Below are 20457 nucleotides of genomic sequence, written 5' to 3'. Positions count from 1 at the left end.
CAACTAACAAGGGGCATATTGACTACTTATTGTGGGCAGGACACTGGGCCATAGCTTCCCATCCCCTACAAAAAGGCAGTTTACAAAGAAGAAATACAAATGACCAACCATGTTAAAAAAAAAAAAAGGTACTCACTTCACCACCAAAGAAATACAAACAAGCCATTAAAAATACTAATATTTTTCACCCATAAGATTAAGACTCATGATGCCTGCCCTAGTGAGGGTCCAGGGAAATGGGTACTTTTCTACATTGCTACACTACTCATGTAGCATGTACCATGAAATGGTACTTCCTTTTGGGAAGGCAGTTTGGCAATATGCATGAAAACATAAAAAAAGTGCACACTTCCAGAATGTTATCCTAAAGAGAACTGCTCAATTTAAAAAAAAAAAAAAAAAAAAAAAAAAAAAAATATATATATATATATATGTATAGGATATGCATTACAACATAATAATAAAAATTGGAAAATCTAGGCATTTATAAGTAGTGAAAAAATCGTTAACTGAATATAATGCAACCATTAAAAATAATTATGTGGGGCACTTGTGTGGCTCAGTTGCTTAAGCTTCTAACTCTTGATTTTGGCTCAGGTCATGATGTCACAGTTCATGAGATCAAGCCTCATGCCGGGCTCTGTGCTGTCAGTACTGAGCCTGCTTGGAATTCTCTCTTCCCACCCCCCTGCCTCTCTGCCCCTTCCCTGCTCGTGCTTGCACTCTCTCTCTCAAAAATAAATGATTAAAAAATTATGTATAGCTGTACTTAGGTACACAGGAAGATCTAAAACTTAATCTGAGTGAAAAGGCATATTACTCCATAACTATGTAAGTAGATCTACATGTAGACATATGGACAGAGAAATGTCTGGAAGGATGTCCACCAAAACATAGCAGTGATTATCACTGGGAGGCGGGATTTTCTGGTACCTCCTACCATCTTCTTTGTACTTGTATATATGGTCTGAATCACTATTATTATTTAAAGATTTTGTTTGTAAATAACCTCTACACCCAACATGGGGCTTGAACCCACAACCCTGAGATCAAGAGTCACATGCTCTACCAGCTGAGCCAGCCAGGTACCCCTGAATTATTTAATTAAGTAGGAACACATTTTCTGGGGATGGTGAACTTGTTTTAAAAAATAACAGAGCCAAGGGGCACCTGGGTGGCTCAGTGAGTTAAGCATCTGGTTTCAGCTCAGGTTATGATCTCACAGGACGTGAGTTTGAGCCCCATGTTGGGTTCTGTGCTGACAGCTCAGAGCCTGGATCCTGCTTCAGATTTTGTGTCCTCCTCTCTCTCTGCCCCTCCCCTGCTCACATGGTCTCTTTCTCTCTCAAAAATAAACAATAAAAAAAAAATAACAGAACTAATGTCAGAATCACCCATAAGAAAGGTTTTCTAAGTTTCTGGCTGAAATGTTTGAGAAGACATCATCTAACCAGTTCCGACTACTAAGGAGTTATGTTATAGGTTCTGCCACAGGCCGTGTGGAGCCATTAGGATAGCTGCACAGACTGAAAACCTCTCCCAAAATACAAAGATCTCATAAACTGCCTTCTACCCTAGTCAGTTCTCCATTGGGCACAGGACTTGGTGCAGAAGGGAATCAGAAGCACCCATAACTGCCTTCACAGCAGTTTATATGTAGGTAGACCCCCTCCACGGGCCACTTTTCTATAGCTATTACAATGCTGACTTACTAGCATTTTCTGTTAATAAAGCACAGTTTCATGACAGAAAAATGGAGGAAAAAATTACCTATAGTTTTAACACTCAGAATAATCAGTTAACACATGCAGAATTTTTTTGTGTAGTTTTTGTCTCATAACATATTTTTATACTATAGATCTTGGTCATCTTTCCTATCAGAACCTGTCAAAAATCTAGCTCATCCGGGGCACCTGGCTGGCTCAGTTGGTAGAGCATGTGACTCTTGATTTCAGGGTTTTAAGTTCAAGCCCTGTTGGATATAGACATTACTTAAAAATATTTTTTTTTTTTACTTTTTTTTTTTTTTAAGAGAGACAGCACATGCACACATGTGAACAGGGGAGAGGAGAAGGAGAGATACAATCTTAAGCAGGCTCCACACTCAGTGCAATGCCCGATGCGGGGCTTGATCCCACAACCCTGGGATCATGACCTGAACCGAAATCAAGAGTCAGACATTCAAGTGACTGAGCCACCCAGGCGCCCCAAAATAAACTCTTCAAAAATACATCTATCTCATTCTTTTTAACTCCAGCTGTTATTTTTTATCTTGAAACACTAGTCTAAGTCTTACAGCTAAGAAAGTACTTAGTACAACTACACCAACCTCCCTTCAAAGGCTCAGAGACTCCACTAAATAAAAAATATTTCTTTATATTAGAAATTGGCAAAAAGCTGTTGAATGATGACCAGAAGAGCACCACTGCCCCGAAAATGCCCAGCTGCCTCCCACCACAGGCATCTCTGCCCGAGGATGCCCCTCTCTACCTAGAATGAGCTCCTGGAAAGAATGTGACTCTTTCCTTCCCTGGACCCCCAAGCTTAGCATCATGCATTGCTGGCAGTGGATGCTTTGTTGAATGAACAAATGAATGAAAGAACAAGTGAGAACAAACTCAAAGCTCACATTTAACTTTACCTGAGTTAATTTGCTTTGCCTGAAGGGAGTGTGGCTGTGTTCCTGATCCAATGCTCGGATACATTCCTTCAGCTGCAGAGTAGAATAACAACAAACACATCATATATCACATGCAAAGAGAGAGTTAACAGATCAGACTTTTCTTTTTTTTTTAATTTTTTTTTTTTTCAACGTTTTTTATTTATTTTTGGGACAGAGAGAGACAGAGCATGAACGGGGGAGGGGCAGAGAGAGAGGGAGACACAGAATCGGAAACAGGCTCCAGGCTCCGAGCCATCAGCCCAGAGCCTGACGCGGGGCTCGAACTCACGGACCGCGAGATTGTGACCTGGCTGAAGTCGGACGCTTAACCGACTGCGCCACCCAGGCGCCCCAGACTTTTCTTAAATAAGCCACACTCAGGCAATCCTCCAAAAGGAAGTCAAATGCCCTGGTAGTTTCTTGTCCAACAAGAAGAATCAAGCTAGACTGGGAAACAACATCCTGTGCTATCTGTGTCTAGTTAAGGGCCACCCAATATAAAGGCTGTGATCCTAGAATTAGCCATGATAGCAGGGAACAGACAAACCAGGTAACTTCCCACAAGGCCCAGAGTCCAAGCTTATGTGGTGGCAGTTCTGGCTTGCCACCTCCCTTTTTCTCATCTCCTCTTACACTATTATCAGCTATGGATGTGCTGAAGTAGAGAGAATATCTACTTGACTCCCTCAACCTCCCTGCTCCCACATGCATACCTATAGGTGTAGATTCAAGTGTAGACTCAGATAAAAGTTTTCTGAGTGGGACAGAAGAAATTCTAGAGTCAGAGCTGGAAAGGAACTGGGAAATCACCTAAGTCTACCTTCTCATTTTATTTTTTACCTTCTTATTTTAAAAAGGCAGGGACTGTGTCCCAAAGGCAAGGACGTATCACTTGCTCCTAGACATAAGCCCCTCAAAAAAGTGCACATTTGAACATCACTAGCGCTCAGAGATCCACATATGTAGACCTCCAGGGGTAACATACTCATCAGAAAGAACAGAACAGCAGGGGTGAGGGGAACAGGAGGAGGGAGAAGAGATCTCCTATTTCTGAGTCATGTACCTAGGTTAAAATAAAGTAAATGTAAAGGAAGGGAGGAAAGAGGATGGAAGGAATCCTTGGAAGTACCCATGCTGGAGTTCACCAAGAACAGGTAATTAGCCTTGAGAGTTTGCTATGGCTGTTCTTAGTGGCAAATATTGAGGTCCACAGCTAACTCCTCTCTATCCAAAAAGCTGCAGTATATAAGAGGGAACAAGTATCCTCCACTTTTTGAAAGTTCAGGTTATGCCATTTCACTTTTATAAAAGGCCTACATTAGTACCTGTCTGTGCTAACTAAAAGAAATTTAAAGAGGATTTTCACTTTTATTTTAAAAGGTGAAAAGTAAGGGCCCCTGGATGGTTCAGTCAGTTGAGCGTCTGACTTCAGTTCAGGTCATGATCTCACAGTTTGAGTTCAAGCCCTGTGTCGGGCTCTTGTGCTGACAGTTTGGAGCCTGGAGCTGCTTCAGATTCTGTCTCCCTGTCTCTCTGTTCCTCCCCCACCCGTGCTCACACACGCTTTCTCTCTCTCTCTCTCTCAAAAATAAACATTAAAGAGTAAGGTGAAAAGTAAAAATAGTATTCAGCGTTTATTCTGCAACAAGCCTTTACAGGTGCAGTGCGCGTACCCTGAGCGGCAAGAGTGGTACCGTCCAACTGCTTCCCAGGGAAGTACATTCAACATCTCAGCAGAACTGTATTTCCATCTGTGTTTTATTTATTTAATTTAATTAACTAACTTAGTATTGAGAGAGAGCGAGCAGGCGGGGGAGGGGCAGAGATGGGGAGAGAGAGAACCCTGCACGCAGGCTCTGTGCAGTCAGCGTAGAGACCAACACAGGGCTGGAATGCAAAAGCTGTGAGATCATAACCTGATCTGAAATCAAGAGTTGGATGCTTAACCAATTGAGGCACCCAGGTGCCCCTTATCTTTTAATAGTTTTTTCTTTTTTTTAAGTAAACTCTAAGCCCAATGTGGGCCTTGAATTCACAACCCCAAGATCAAGAGTCACATGTTCCACTGACTAAGCCAGCTAGGCTCCTCCATCTGTGCTTTATTTTGATTTAGTTTGTACACCCATTAGCAAGATGTATCTTAAGGTATCAGAAAAGCCGAAGACAGGCTATTTTTGGCATTTTGGGAATGCACACACTTTTCCCATATAAATTAATGGTAATCACTTCTTTGCCTTATGCCATTTTGGCTTACAAATGGTTTCATGGGAAAATTCTATTTTCAGATAGAGAAACCTATATAAGGGAATTTCCTCTTTTATTACAAATACCCCAAACTTGAGCACTAGGACAGTTCTCCAAAGGGGACAAACAGGTAGCCAAATCCTGCCCCTGAGTTACACCTGCCCCTTACATACTCAAATCCAAGTGTGGCCACCAATCCCTATGAGTCCTTGAGTCCCTTTAGCCCTGTTGAATCAGAATGGGAAGTATACTTTATTAAACTTATTAAGGGAGAACTAAGGGGAATACCCAAGAAGACAATAAGGTGTACCTTTGTGTACCTTACAAAGCACACGATTTTTAAAAATTTTTTAAAAATGTTTATTTATTTTTGAGAGAGAGAGAGTGCAAAAAGGGGAAGGGCAGAGAGAGGGAGACAGAATCTGAAGCAGGCTCCAGGCTCCAAGCTGTCAACACAGCCCGACTTGAGTCTCCCAGGCACCCCAAGATTTTTTTAATAAATATTTTTAAAATTTTTATTTATTTTTTTAAATTTTATTTTTGTAGAGAAAGAGAGCACAAGCAGGAGAGAGGGACAGAGGTAGAGAGAGAAAGCCTCAAGTAGGCTCCATGCCCAGTGCAAAGCCTGATGTGGGGCTTGATCCCATGACCCTAGGATCATGACCTGAGTTGAAAATAAGAGTCAGATGCTCAACTAACTGAGCCCCCCTGGTGCCCCACAAAGCACAAGATTATGATGCTGTTTTTGAAGGCTTGTTTCTAGGCTCCTTTGCATGCTCCTGCCCTTGTGAGATAGACATAGTCCAGTCTCAAGAGGTTGTATGACTTCACATGGACTTCTTCCCAGATTTTATACTTGATTCCTGGACCATAATTTTACATATGAGAATCACAGATTTGTAGCTAGAGAATATGGACCCCTGGCCAGTTCACTTAATCCATCTGAGTCTTAGAAACTTAACCTGTAAATGCTATTGGTTCTGGGGCTCCTTTGAGAAATGGTTGATTACAGGGCTAGGGCAGGGAAAGCATAAAGATGAGTGTGTGACATCTTATAAGGCCAAAAGGCAAGGATATGCTCAAAAATGATGGGGGATGAGGAGCCTGGGTGGCTCAGTCAGAGCCTGAGACTTCGCCTCAGGTCATGATCTCACGGTTTGTGAGCTCGAGCCCCGTGTCAGGTTCTCTGCTGTCAGCCCAGAGCCTACTTCAGATCCTCTGTCCCTCTCTCTCTCTGCCCCCTCCCCTGCTTGTGCTCTCTCTCCCTCTAACTACATAAACAACAACAAAAAATGATGAGGGCATATATATCAAAATGATACAGGAGCCAACTTGAAAGAGCTCACAATGGCCAAATCTGGGACAATCTGAGCAATAAAATAATGATAGAAATGTATTATAATCTAGCAAATAAAAGAAATATCCATTTACTGTTATAATCTAATAAATAAATTGGAGAAGAAGGATAGCTCTTTCTTACAGCAGAATTCCAACTAATTAATGTAAAAAGAGTGATAGGAACAGGAAATCCCACCAGGTAAACACCACAATAATAATTGTTGCAGATTAAGAATCATCAATGGATGCCAAAATTAGGCAGCAAAAGTGTGATGTAAATAGGATATCTGAATAGTTTCAAAGTATCTCCCCATAAGATATTTATTAATTACAAAAGGAAAAATGGTAACATTACGGTGGAGAAACCTAGCACAAACCACCTTAAGTGATCAAAGTGAACATCATCAGTAGTAAGACATACTGATTTCATGCACCACCTGATATGATCCACCAAGAAGGACACAACTTATGTGGTGTTCTTGCTAAAAATTCTTTACCTTGATCGAATCTGAGAAAACATCAGATAAACCCAAATCCACAGACAATCTGCAAAATAAAAGGCCAGCACTCTTCAAAGGTGTTAAAGTCACAGACAACAAAAACTGAGGAGACTATGAAGACAGAACAACTAAATGCAATATAAGGTCCTGGACCCAAAAAAGGACATCAGTGGGACTACTGGTGAAATTAAAACAAGGTCTGTAGATTAGTTAATAGTATTATTATTACTTTTTTAAATATTTAAAACTTTTATTTGAGAGAGAGAAAGAGGCAGGTGGGGGGGTGGGGGAGAGAGAGAATTTCAAGCAGGCACCATGCTCAGCACAGAGTCTGACACAGGACTCGATCCCATGACCCTGGGATGACTGAAATCAACAGTTGGACATTCAACTGACTAAGCCATCTAGGCACTCCTTTAAAATTTTTCTTTTTTTAGTTAACAGTATTATAACCAATGTTAATTTCCTGATTTAGAGCATTCTATTATGGTTACGTAGGATGTTAATATTATGGATGCTGGGTGAAGGAATGCTGGGCATTTATTTTTGCATCTTTTTGTAAACTTAAAATTATTCAAAAATTAAAAAGGTAAAAATAGATGCTCTCTCACCTTTCTAGCCTTGCAATTTATCCTTCATGAGGCCTAGAAATAAAGTACCTAGCTAGAGACTTCAGTTCTGGTCAAAAGGACTTAAATAATATGGAGGAACACAGGCAGCACTGTAGAGCTGCAAAAAGGAATAAGGAAGATCTTTATATAGAACCGTGTAGGGAGCTCCAGGATACTGGTCAGGGAAAAAAGCAAAGTGTTTACAGTATGCTACCCTTTTGCTTCTGAGAACAGCGTTGAATACATATATATTCAATGTACTGAATGTATGTGTATGTGTGTGTGTGTGTGTGTGTGTATGTGTGTTTATCAAGTGACTTCGCAACACAGTATTAGGACTACACATCCCTAGCCAGATACAACTTAAGAGTGAAAAAGAAACAGCAAAGAAATATTAATTTGAATTCAGTAATCACATTATGAGTAGTGTTAGGATTATTTTGAAATGTATACATACTGAAGTAGAGCTAATAAATTAATGTTAGGAACTAAGAATTCTAGCATAGGAGAGAAGGGAAATATAAATTCAAAAAAGTTAACCAAAACCCTTGTAATCTTAATTTTGAATTAATTTATTAGTATGAATCCCTGATCTACCTTACCCTTTCAAAAAAAAATCTATTTCCTAGCTCTGTCTACTAACCCACTTATGGTATAAGCACCCCTAGGGCCCCTTAATGGTCTCTAAATGCCATTTCCTTCTAAAACCAAGGCTTGTTGAAGAATTGGCTGATTCAAGGTCTGGAAAAGGAAACGTACAAGATGAGCCTAGATTATCTTGTCATACCAGAAAACCAGGAAGCTATTTGAGACTAAGAGGGCTGGTCTAAAAAACAAAGGAACATAACTTGAAAAAGCTCCCACTGGCCAAATATGTACAATTTAAATAGCAAAAAAAGAATAATGATTATAATGAGTTTATAATAATACAAAAAAAAAGTAAATAACAAACTCATTGGTCATGTTTAGGTTACTAGGACACCAGTCATTCTGCAAAATGGTGAGTAAAGGCAAAGAAGCAAGAATTTATCTGGTCTCTACTGTATGAACTATATTTCAGAATCAGACAGTTGAGGGAAAGTTCTTTCCAGCTAATAAAGAAGGAGTATTAGAATATCATCATTTTGGAATCTCTAGTAAAACAGCAGATATAGGCGATGCTCATCAACGGCTGCTAAAACCACTCAATGAAAAAGTCTGATAGGAAACTATAATGGAGGAATTAAGCTGACACTTGAATTTTTCTCAATTCTTAAAAAATCACAAAGAGAGAAAAGCAGACATTCTGTACCTCCTGACATGTTCCTATAGGAAATCTAAAAACTACCCATGAATTCTTGTCAAAAAACAGAACCTCAATCTCATCAAGCTTCTAGAACAGTGCTTTCCCAATAGAAATGTTAGCCACAAGTGCAAATCATACGTGTAATTTAAAATTTCACATTTAAAAAAATGAAATTAATCTTTTTTTAAGTTTATTTATTTGAGAGAGAGAGAGAGAGAGAGAGAGAGAGCGAGCGTGCGCATGTGCTCATGAGCAGGAGAGGGGCAGAGAGAATCCCAAGCAGGCTCCACGCTGCCAGCGCAGAGCTTGACATGGGGCTCAATCCCACGAACTGCAAGATCATGACCTGAACCAAAACCAAGAGTCCAATGCTTGGCCGATTGAGCCATTCAGGCACTCCAAATTAATCTTAATTACATGTTATGTAATCCAATACATCCAAAATGTTATTTCATTGTGTAATCAATATGAAAAGTATTAATGAGATATTATGCCTGCTTCAAGATCCAGGGTGTATCTTACACTTAGAGCATATCTCAGTTCAGACTGGCTATGTTTGAAGTGCTCAATAGCCACATGTGGCGTAGTGGCTACTGTACTGTACAGCACAAATACAAACCTTAACCACTTTACAAAAAATAGAGAGAACAGAGTGCCATGTTAAACATCAACATGGGGATGCAGTCAACCTAATCCAGAATGCAGGAAATCTTATAGGACAAGTGACCCTGTTTTCTTGAACAAATACATTGATATTAAAGAGAGAGAGAGAGAATGGAAGAACGGATATGGAATAAAAGAGACTATCAGAAATGATCCAAGGGTCCTGTTTGCATCTTGATTTGAACAAACCAACTGTGAAAAGCCATTTATGGGACAACTGGAGGAAGGATAACATTTACTAGATAATAGATTATATAACATAATTATTTCTTTAGGTGTGATAATGGCATTGCAGGTATATTTAAAAGAGTATGAGCCCTCATCTCCTTGACATAATGAAATATTTGTGGAAGACGTGACAGGATGACAGGATTTGCTTTACAATAATCCAAGGGAAGGGTTAGATTTTTCACATGTTGAAGCTGGGTGCAAGTATTTGGGAGGTCATTAAATGATTTATTCTACTTTCGTATGTTTGAAAACTTAATACTATCTAAAAATTTGATGAGAGGGAGAAAGCTTACCTAAGTTAACCATTTAGCAGCTGCAGAAATACTTATGTGTTCCTTTGCTGAGAATCTGATTGGGCAGCCTCTGCCCAATTCCAACCTTGGAATTCCACTGCCAGACTCTAAGAGCATGCCCTTGCTCTACTGATTCCACCCAGCCACCCTCACCCACTCTGGCTGCATGTAAAGAGTGGCAAAATCTCTCAGGAAGGATTTTTAAAAATTTTTAAGTTTTTAATTGTTTGTTTATTTATTTATTTTTGAGAGACAGAGAGAGAGAGAGAGAGAGAGAGAGAGGGAGGGAGGGAGGGAGGGAGGGAAGGAGGAAGGGAAAGAGAGGGAGGGAGGGGCAAGGGCAGGGGCAAAGAGAGTGGGAGACACAAAATCCGAAGCAGGCTCCAGGCTGTCAGCACAGAGCCTGACACGGGGTTCGAACTCATGGACCATGAGATCATAACCTGAACTGAAGTCGGACTCTTAACTGACTGAGCCACCCAGGCGCCCCTCAAGAAGGATTTTTAGATTAAAGTTGTCAAACAACTTACAGCCAGAAGACTCTGGTTTATTTCTGCACCTTCCATCTTTGTCTGTCTATCTGAGTCTCTGGCATCTGCTGCTCTTTCACTGCCGGCCAAGTCAATAAAAGAGATCCTAGAGAAAAGACACAGCAAGGATAACTTCTTTGGGTCTTTGGTTTATTTTTACAACAGTCAGCATTTTGTGGCGGCAGGAAGAAATTAACACTGGCCCATCCTCAGGAAAGAAAAGACATTACTGTCAGCTTTCCAAAAGTATTTTAAGATCCTGATCTGTCAGCTGTTGATAGCACTGTTCACTCAGACACTTCCATTGGTTTTAATCATTTGTGAGAAAGTATGACTAAAATTAATAAAACATTCTTCCCCCCCCCCCCAAAAAAAACCCCACCATTCTTCCCATAAAGCTAAATGACTGCAATGCAAATCACGTATGTGACCACTTAGATAATTAAACAGAAACTTCTGTGGGCTGCTTTCCAGCCAAAAAAAAAAGAAAAGAAAAGAAAAGAAAGTTTAAAAAAAAAAAAAAAAGAAAAGAAAAAGACTCATTACTGAGAGGTGAGATAGGCTCATCCATCAGTGTGGCAGAGTTTGCTAAGATAGCACCAGGGAAGCAATGAATGTACTCAATTGTCTTATGGCTTCTTTCAAGAAGGCTAGATTAATTTTCTCTCCCCCCTCCCCTTTTTTTTTGGCCTGTAAGCTGAGATGCATTTCCTACTATTCCTTTACTGATACTGTGTTTCATGTTAGAAGCAATCAATGTCCCTTTTAATAACTTAGGCTTGACCAACAATAGGTCATTACTTCATGGTTAATCAACTGATGGCACTTTAATACAATGATTTATTTCAGGGCTAACAACTCTACTCTGTATCCCTGATATTTATTAAAAACTCCATGGTGGCAGAGTGTTCTGTTGTTGATAACACATATTTCAAAGTCACGTTACGGAAAGGCAGACAATGCAGTTCCTTGCATATTTCCAGCTCACCTGCCAAATGTCCTCTTGGCTGAATCTTTGATCTGAATTTGGATGATAGCATGGGAGCGGGAGGAGTCTGCATTAACTCCAGTGGCCCCAGTGCTGCGCTCCTTGCTGCCTTTCAGAATCACCTGAAAATAAAATCCATAGGGTGATTCCCCCAAGAAATAAAAAAGCCCTCTGGTTTCTAAGAGTTGGCTGGGAGCAATAGAGACCAGGCATATACCTTTGTCAGTACACTGCAGTCATTTTCCTTCTAAGCAGAAAGCTGCCTAAACATTAAATCATACAGAGTAAGTACCCAACAGCAATGCAAACAATGTGGAATACTCACCTTGGGGGAGAACATTTAATAGCTGAAGAGCTAATTTACTTCTTGATGTCATAAACTCTTTTTTATATCTTTGATAGACTTAGCCTGACTACAATCTCCAGGGGATGACTTGTCTCCAAAGCAAGGTCCCACAGTAGCCATCTATCTTAGTAACTAAAGCAAAGGACAGAAATGTGTGTCACAGAATGACTAATACACAGGGAAGAAAAAGAGGGAGACAGAGAGACAGAATCCCAAGCAGGCTCCACACTGTCAGCCTGTCAGCTCAAAGCCTGATGTGGGGCTTGAACTCACAAACCACGAGGTCATGACCTGAAATCCAGAGTTGGCTGCTTACCCTACTGAGCCACCCAGGTGCCCCTAGAATTGTATTTTAGAATCAAATTTAGAATATTTTAGATGCACTCATTTTGTAAATAGCTTGCTAAAAGTGTAATAGGTCTATCCGATGAATCTTTTTATAAAGAGAAGAACCTGTTAATTTATAACACTGGACTGTCAACTGCAGAGCTAGTATGTTACTGCTAATTAGAAATCATAAGAGTGACAGTAGTAGTCCCTTACACTGGGTGTGGCAGGTCCCCCTGCCCTGCACTGCTAACTAAGCTCGGATGCTGGCTAGGCTGCTTCAGGCACATCTGTAACTGAACCACCTAGTTCAAATGTACTTCTTTATCCTGGCCTCTCTCCTGTCACTCTGACTTCGTGCGTACATAGACTAATGCAAGGATGATGTGTAATGTTCTTTTTATCAAACTTTTCTTTTTTCTCTCTTAGAAAAGAAAGACATGCTTACTGTGGAAAACTTGGAAAATGTAGGAAAACTATCAAGAAGAAAATATATACCTCACATAAATCCAGAGTTAACAAGATTCTGGTGTATTTCCTTCTAGTTTTAGGGTTCTCACACCTCTTTTTGTTTTTTGCCTGTTGGTTTTGGTCTTTTACAAGCCCCACGAAGAGACAGGGGAGATCCTTTAAATCTCTACACCTGTATAAACAATATGCTTGATAAGGGAAGAAACAGAGAAGTTAGTGACTTACCCGAGGTCACATAGGTCAAATATCGTCAGGCTAGGGATAGAAGCCAGGTGGCCTCTGCCACGTGAGAGTAATGATGCTAGAGACACACAGCTGAGAAAGGCCTCAAGGCCACACTAGCTAGGCACAGCGGATACAGACAGACGCTTAGAGGATGGTTTGTGGTTCACCCCCAGGGAAGTCAAGAAAGGTTGGCTTCTGGGGTTCTGTTATAAAGTTTTACACTTGGTTTTTCATGCACCTTGTCCACCTTATCCATCATGATGCATTAGGTACCTGTGAGTACATCCCAGAAAACCTAATGTGTTGAGGATACCTTTCCTGACTAATGACTTTTAGGGAAGGCATGAAGGATTTCTGGTTCTGGTTCAGTTTCCTCAGCTTCAGAAACAGGCTACAATCACCATGCCTTTCAGAAAGTGAAATAAAGCACCTGGGCTCTGATGAGTAAAAATGACTCAGTTTATAAAGGTCATCAGATAGATCAACTTTTTTTAATATTTATTTTTATTTAAAAAATTTTTTTAAGTTTTTTTTTTTTTGTTTTTTTTTTTTTGAGAAAGACAGAGACAGCACAAGCAGGGGAGGGGCAGAGAGGTAGAGAGAGAATCCCAAGCAGGCTCTATGCTGCCAGCACATATAGCCCGACACAGGGCTCGAACCCACAAAACTGTAAGATCATGACCTGAGCTGAAACCAAGAATCAGACACTTAACCAACTGAGCCATCTATGTGCCCCAATGTTTATTTATTTTTGAGAGAGAACAGGAGTGAGGGAGGTGCAGAGAGATGGGGACAGAGAAGTGGGCTTCATGCTGGTAGCAGAGAGCCTGATGTGGGTCTCGAATGCACAGCCCTGAGATCAAGAGTTGCATGCTCCACTGACTGAGCCAGCCAGGTGCCCCAAGAACAAACATTTTTGTGTAAACTTCCAAAACTTTATTTCTTTTCAGAAATGTAAAACAATGAGAGTTTCCTGGGGAAATAGAGCTTTGCAGATCAACATGAGACTCCATGGGCTCCCCAGTACAAGTGAACCAAAAAGAAAAAAGAAGAAGAAAAGGGAAAAACAAAATATTTGGGGAAAATGCAAGTCTAGGAGCCAAGCAAAAATAGTGCAATCAGCTGAAAAATCAGTAGGCTTCCTTTTCCTCTACCACTTCCTCCTTCTTGAATTCTTCCTTCTGTAACTAAAGTCTATTGGGCAAATTTCTAAATCTAGGTCCTTTAGACAAAACATGTTATGTGAGTAGTGAAATGGGGACCTGCCACCAAAGAAACTAAAGACAACTGCTCAATTCTGTTGCCTGGGTAACATTCAAGGACATTATTAATAAAGACTATTAATAAGAACAGATGTGGCAAATTGAACTAGTGTCACACCAACCATTTTCTATATGTTATCTCATTTCGTCCTCTATCATCCAACCCAATCATCTACTATCATCCACATGTTTCAGGCTTAGAAAGGGAAAGGACATGCTGAAGGATACATGGCACCAGGACCCACCTCTGTATGGTTGTAAGGCTTTAATCACTAAGGTTTCTGTGCATATACCGAAGGAGGGCTAGGAGCATGTCAGTAGCATAGGCACTGTGTGCATAGTAAGTCTCTACCACTGGCATACAACCGAGGCTCATCTAGGGGAAGCTTTTGCCATGTGGGCCTCTGTTACCAATTGCAGTTAGGGCAATGATAAAATATGAAACAGGTTTATGAGAAGTTTGAGAATGGATGCCCATAAGTACATAAAGTGGCTATCAAAATGACTTAAAAATCTGTAAATCTCTACAACTGAAAAAATACTCATCAATTCCCTGACAGAAGAAATCTTGATTCCACAACTGAGAAATGTGAGGAGTCAGTGTGTCCTCAGTAAAGGCAGGGAAGACCTGGTGTCTGCATTGTTAAGACCAGGTAATAAAATACACTTGAAGGAGAGAGTTCCTGGAAGAAGGACAATCCTGTGGGAAAAATACGGCTGCTAGTTGTGCAGGCATGCAAGTGGCCATGCCTGAGTGAACCTGAGGGTGATCTGTGAGGGTGACACTTGAGCAAACACATGGGTGATACTTGAGCAAGCATGTACAGTAACACCTGAGAAAGTGCAACACCTGAGTTAGCAAGTGCTGTTGTTTCGAGTCAGTAAATGTTCATGAGGACATCCATAATTTATATCAACTTTCCATCTTGATCTCAGCTGACTTCTTGTAGACTGAGAGTATCGATGGTGATGATATAGAACACTAACAAGAAACTTCTTTCTGCTTTTTTTTTTTTTTAATTTTTTGAGAGAGAGAGAGAGAGATAAAACAGGGGAGGGGCAGAGAGAGAGGGAGAGAGAGAATCCCAAGCAGGCTCTGTAGTCAGCACACAGCCCAATACAGGGCTCAAACTCACAAACCATAAGATCGTGACCTGAGCCGAAATCAAGAGTCGGATGCTCAACCAACTGAGCCACCCAGGTGGCTTTTCTTAGGAAAGATATCTTAAGATAGAGCAGTACCATAAACTCTTCCAAAGGTAGTGGGAGTGATATGACACCAGACTGCCCATTAACACAATTATGGCCATAGCTAAGGGAAAGGGACCTCCTCCTAAACATCTCTTCCTTTCCCATTCAGTTGGTTAAATCTTCAGGGATAAAGGCATCATGGGCAGTAACTCTCCTGTCAAATGAAGGAATGGCTGGGGGAGGTGGGGGCAAGAGAACCACAGGGAACAGGAATATAAGAAACAATTTTCTTAGGACTCCACAATGGAGGGCACTCTGGACAGGTTAAGAATGGTCACAATCTTGGGGCACCTGGGTGGCTTAGTCGGTTGGGCAACCAACTTCACTCAGGTCATGATATCACAGATTGTGAGCTCGAGCCCCGCATCAGGCTCTGTGCTGACAGCTCAGAGCCTGGAGCCTGCTTTGGATTCTGTGTCTCCCTTTCTCTCTGCCCCTCCCCCACTCACGCTCTCTCTCCTTCAAGAGTAAAAAAACATTAAAAAAAAAAAAAAAAAGAAAGAAAAAGAATGGTCACAATTTCAGGGCACCTGGGTGGCTCAGCTGGTTAAGTGTCTGACTTTGGCTCAGGTCGTGATCTCATGGTTCATGAGTTCGAGCCCCGCTCAGGCTTTCTGCTGTCAGTGCAGAGTCTGCTTCAGATCCTCTGTCCCCCTCTCTTTACCCCTCCCCTGCTCTCTCTCAAAAATAAATAAACATTGGGAAAAAAAAAAAAGAGGGGCGCCTGGGTGGCTCAGTCAGGTAAGTGTCTGACTTCGGTCTGGGTCATAATCTTGTGGTTTATGAGTTCCAGCCCCATACTGGGCTCTGTGCTGACAGCTCAGAGCCTGGAGCCTGCTTCAGATTCGGTCTCCCTCTTTCTGCCCCTCCCCCGCTCATGCTCTGTCTCTCCCTGTCTCTCAATAATAAATAAAAGTTAAAAAAAAAAAAAAAAAAAAAAGAATGGTCACAATCTCAGGGAAGCCCCTTCAACACATCCCACAAACTTTTGTTGCGCACTTGATTTTACAATTCCTAGAAAGGGGCCCTTGGCTCTTAAGTAACTCTAAAATAGCCACACTCGTGTGCTATCCTCAGATGTTTTATCCCAGGACTTAAGAATATAATAGTCACACAAATATGAGGTCTCAGCCCTTAAGCAAAATTTACTTATTTGTCCTAGGAAAAAGAAACTGTTAGAAAAAGACATCAGTGGGGCGCCTGTGTGGCTCAGTCAGTTAAGTGGCTGACTGCGGCTCAGGTCATGATCTCACGGTCCGTGGGTTTGAGCCCCGCGTCGGGCTCTGTGCTGACAGCTCAGAGCCTGGAGCCTGCTTCAGATTCTGTGTCTCCCTCTCTCTCTGACCCTCCCCCGTTCATGCTCTGTCTCTCTCTGTCTCAAAAATAAACATTAAAAAAAAATTTTTTTTTTTTAAAAAAAAGAAAAAGACATCAGTGGTGGGTCACCCTGCCATTTCATACACCCAAATCCCTGGAAAGGTGTATTGTGAAGCTGTTCTAAAGGAACGTCTGGTCAAATACCTGGCCTGTCCTTCTAGCCTTCTTTCTTTGACTCTAGCCAGGCTTGCTACTAAAAGAATACTGTAAGAATGATTATAATGGCTGCAGGCTGCATGTCAGAATCACGTGGAGAGCATTTAAAATGACATATACCTTCATACATTGCTGCTGGGAATGTAAAATGGTACAGCCACTTTGGAGAACAGTTTGGCAGTTCCTCAAAAAGTATGACCCAGCAATTCCATTCCTAGGCATAGACTCAAGAGAACTGAAGACATACGTCCACACAAAAACTTATACATGAATGTTTATAGCAGTATTATTCATAACAGTGCTTCTATAAAAGTAAAAACAACCTCTGTGTCTATTAACTAATGAATGGATGAATAAAATATGAATAATATGGGGCACCTAGGTGGTTCAGTCGATTGAATGTCTGACTCTTGATTTCAGCTCAGGTCATGATCCCAGGGTCGTGGGATCAAGCCCTATGCTGGGGTCTGAGCTAAGTGTGGAGACTGTTTGAGATTCTCTCTCCCATTGCCCCTCTCCCCCTCTCCCCCACTCACAAGCTTGCTCTTTCCCTCTCTAAAATATATATATGAATAATGTATCCATAATAGAATATTATTCAGCCACAAGAAGGAATGAAAGTACTTTCATATGCTACAACATGGGTGAGCTTTGAAAATCTGTTAAGTGAGGGGCGCCTGGGTGGCGCAGTTGGTTGGGCGTCCGACTTCAGCCAGGTCACGATCTCGCGGTCCGTGAGTTCGAGCCCCGCGTCAGGCTCTGGGCTGATGGCTCAGAGCCTGGAGCCTGTTTCCGATTCTGTGTCTCCCTCTCTCTCTGCCCCTCCCCCGTTCATGCTCTGTCTCTCTCTGTCCCAAAAATAAATAAATGTTGAAAAGAAAAAAAAAAAAAAAGAAAATCTGTTAAGTGAAAGAAACCAGAGACAAAAGGTTGCATATTGTAGGATTCCATATATGCTATGGCCAAAATGGGCAAATTCAAAGAGACAGAAATTAGTGGCTGCAAGGCCTGGACGCAAAGAAAATACAGAGCAACTGCTACTGGTACAGGGTTTCATTCTGAAGTGATGAAAATGTTCTGGAATTAGAGGAGATGGCTGCACAACTTTCTGAATATACTTTAAAAATCACTTAACTGCATATTTTAAAAGGGTGATTATTTTATGTGGATTATATTTTAATAAGAAAATTATATTTAAAAACACTGAAGCATACACTTTAAAAAGGTGAATTTTATGGTATGTGACCAATATTTCAGTTCAGGATAACCCTAATATCTACATCTAGGCCTGACTGATTTAAAAGATTCTGATTTCATTGACCTCAGAGTCAAGTAAGCATTTAAAGACACTGCAGTGAAACTAGAAAGGCAAGCCTCAGAATGACACATGTTTATGACACAAAAAACTAACAAATGACTCACATCTGTATATACACATCAGTAAGAAAAAGACAGACAACCCAAAATGAGGAAAAGACCCTAACTGGCATTCCCCAAAGAGGAAACCCATAAGATAAATTAAAAATATGAAAAGCTATTCAATTTATTTCTCAATCAGCAAAATGCAAAATAAAACTACAATGAGATATAATTAAACAATTCCAGACTGGCAAAAATTTGAAAATCAACAGGAAGTGTTGGCGAGGATGAAGAACAATGGGATTGCTCATACACCACTTGTGGTAGCATACAGAGCTTTGGAAAGCTAATGAAGTAGAAGATCTGCATGTCCTCACAACTAGAACTGTACCGGAACACAGGTATAAGGACATTTCACAGTTACAATGTTCAGAAGAGCCCCCCAAATAGAAACAACCCCAGCTGTCCATTAACAGAATGGTTAAAAGGTGGTATATTCATATGATTGAACACTATATATAGCAAATAAGAACAAAACTACAGCCATGTGCAAAAACATAGACTGAACTCAAAAGCATAATGATGAGCAAAAGAAGACAAATAATATGGTGTGATTCTATTCATAAAAGTTAAAAAACAGGTGCACAGTAAGTTATATAGTTAATGGATGAATACATAAGTGGTAAAACTATAACAAAGAACAAGAAAGTGATTTAGCATAAATGTCAGGAGTACAGGGGACTGTGACTGGCAAGTTGTATAGGGGTTTATGGGGTGCTGAAATGTTCTATTTCTTAATCTGGGTAACTGATTATGAAAGTGGTTGTTTCTTTATTCTATACTATACTACACTATACTATACACATTTAGGCTTTAAGCATATTTCTGTATAGGCTATTTTTCACAATAAAGTGATCTAAGTGGTTGAGGAGCACTGCATTAAAGGACAATTCAACAAAAATATATTTGTACATAAATTAATAAATTCCCAGAAAAGGAAAAAAAAATGATTTTAAACCGTTAACAGTGGATATCTCAGTGGGGAGTAGGGAGTTGTATACAGTAAGTTGGAAGTGGCCTTTATTCTTCTATCTTCTTACATATTTTTGCAAGGTTTGTATCTAATAATGAGCAAGTGTTAAAAGATAACTTTTTAGAAGTTTTTTCAAATTTATTTGAGAGACAGACAGACAGTGCCCCTAAAAGAACTTTTCATGAAAGATTTGGAAATGTCTTTGGAAGGATATACAAAAAAACTTGCCTCAGTTTGAAAAGGGAATAGAAGGGATATTTTTATTGTACCTCTTGAATTCCGAACCCATGTGAAAATTACTATTAAAAAAAATTTTTTTTAAGTAATTTCTGCACCCAATGTGGGGCTCAAACTCATGACCCAGAGATCAAGAGTCACATGCTCTACTGAGTCAGTCAAGTGCCCCTTACCCATTAAAATTTTTTTTTTTTTTTTTTAATTTTTTTTTTTTTTTTTTTCAACGTTTTTTAATTTATTTTTGGGACAGAGAGAGACAGAGCATGAACGGGGGAGGGGCAGAGAGAGAGGGAGACACAGAATCGGAAACAGGCTCCAGGCTCCGAGCCATCAGCCCAGAGCCTGACGCGGGGCTCGAACTCACGGACCGCGAGATCGTGACCTGGCTGAAGTCGGACGCTTAACCGACTGCGCCACCCAGGCGCCCCTACCCATTAAAATTTTTACTTAAAAGTAAGGATATTTCGGGGCACCTGGGTGGCTCAGTCAGTTAAGTGTCCAACTCTTGACTCTAGCTCATGGTCTCACGGTTTGTGAGTTCAAGCCCCACATTAGGTTTCTGCGCTGACAGTGTGGAGCCTGCTTGGGATTCTCTCCCTCTCCCTCTATCTGCCCCTCCCCTGCTGACTCTCTCTCTCAATATAAGTAAATAAACTTAAAAAAAGAATATTTCTCTCCAGTAGCTTTTCCCACTACCATAGATATACACATTAGCAGTCTGTCAAACTAGCACAAGAGTAGCCTCTCATGCACAAGGTTCTCCCACACACTCGATGGCACTTAGACAACAACCCTGTACAGAAAGGAGCTATCCTCTTAGAGGACTCACATTTTACAAATGTTAGGTAGCATGCTTGTCATGGCCCTCTGGCTAAATTCCATTATTCTTGCTAGATAGCAAAATGAATTCTTTCCCTGTACTTAGGTTACTATCATGGGGTAGTAAGGAAGAGTTACCTCTAAGAGGAGCTCCACACTCTCCACCTGAAGCTCTTGCAGTCCCACTATCTGTACCACGTGGTTGCTATCTTCTCTTGCAAAGAGCCTGCAGACACAAGAACATGGTTG

The 20457-nt window shown here is 40.7% G+C and overlaps 1 protein-coding gene and 1 non-coding gene across 5 annotated transcripts in view; both read right to left on the bottom strand.

The window, feature by feature from the left end:
- Positions 1–20457, bottom strand: part of KIF24 (kinesin family member 24) — a 76799-nt gene that overhangs the window by 10234 nt on the left and 46108 nt on the right. For all 4 annotated transcript variants that reach the window (XM_058695094.1, XM_058695093.1, XM_058695090.1 and 1 more), the window contains 4 exons: positions 20347–20434; positions 11346–11467; positions 10358–10463; positions 2642–2713 (listed from right to left, as the gene is read on the bottom strand). In XM_058695094.1, coding sequence (XP_058551077.1) covers positions 2642–2713; positions 10358–10463; positions 11346–11467; positions 20347–20434 — 388 coding nt within the window. The remainder of the gene's footprint in view (positions 1–2641; positions 2714–10357; positions 10464–11345; positions 11468–20346; positions 20435–20457) is intronic.
- Positions 1015–1087, bottom strand: TRNAK-CUU (transfer RNA lysine (anticodon CUU)). The gene has a single exon. It is a non-coding gene; the product is annotated as a tRNA-Lys (tRNA).

Source organism: Neofelis nebulosa, chromosome 12, assembly GCF_028018385.1.
Source record: "Neofelis nebulosa isolate mNeoNeb1 chromosome 12, mNeoNeb1.pri, whole genome shotgun sequence".
Taxonomy (NCBI): domain Eukaryota; kingdom Metazoa; phylum Chordata; class Mammalia; order Carnivora; family Felidae; genus Neofelis; species Neofelis nebulosa.
Note: the sequence above shows the minus strand (reverse complement) of the source record. Positions and strands in the feature narration are given on the sequence as shown.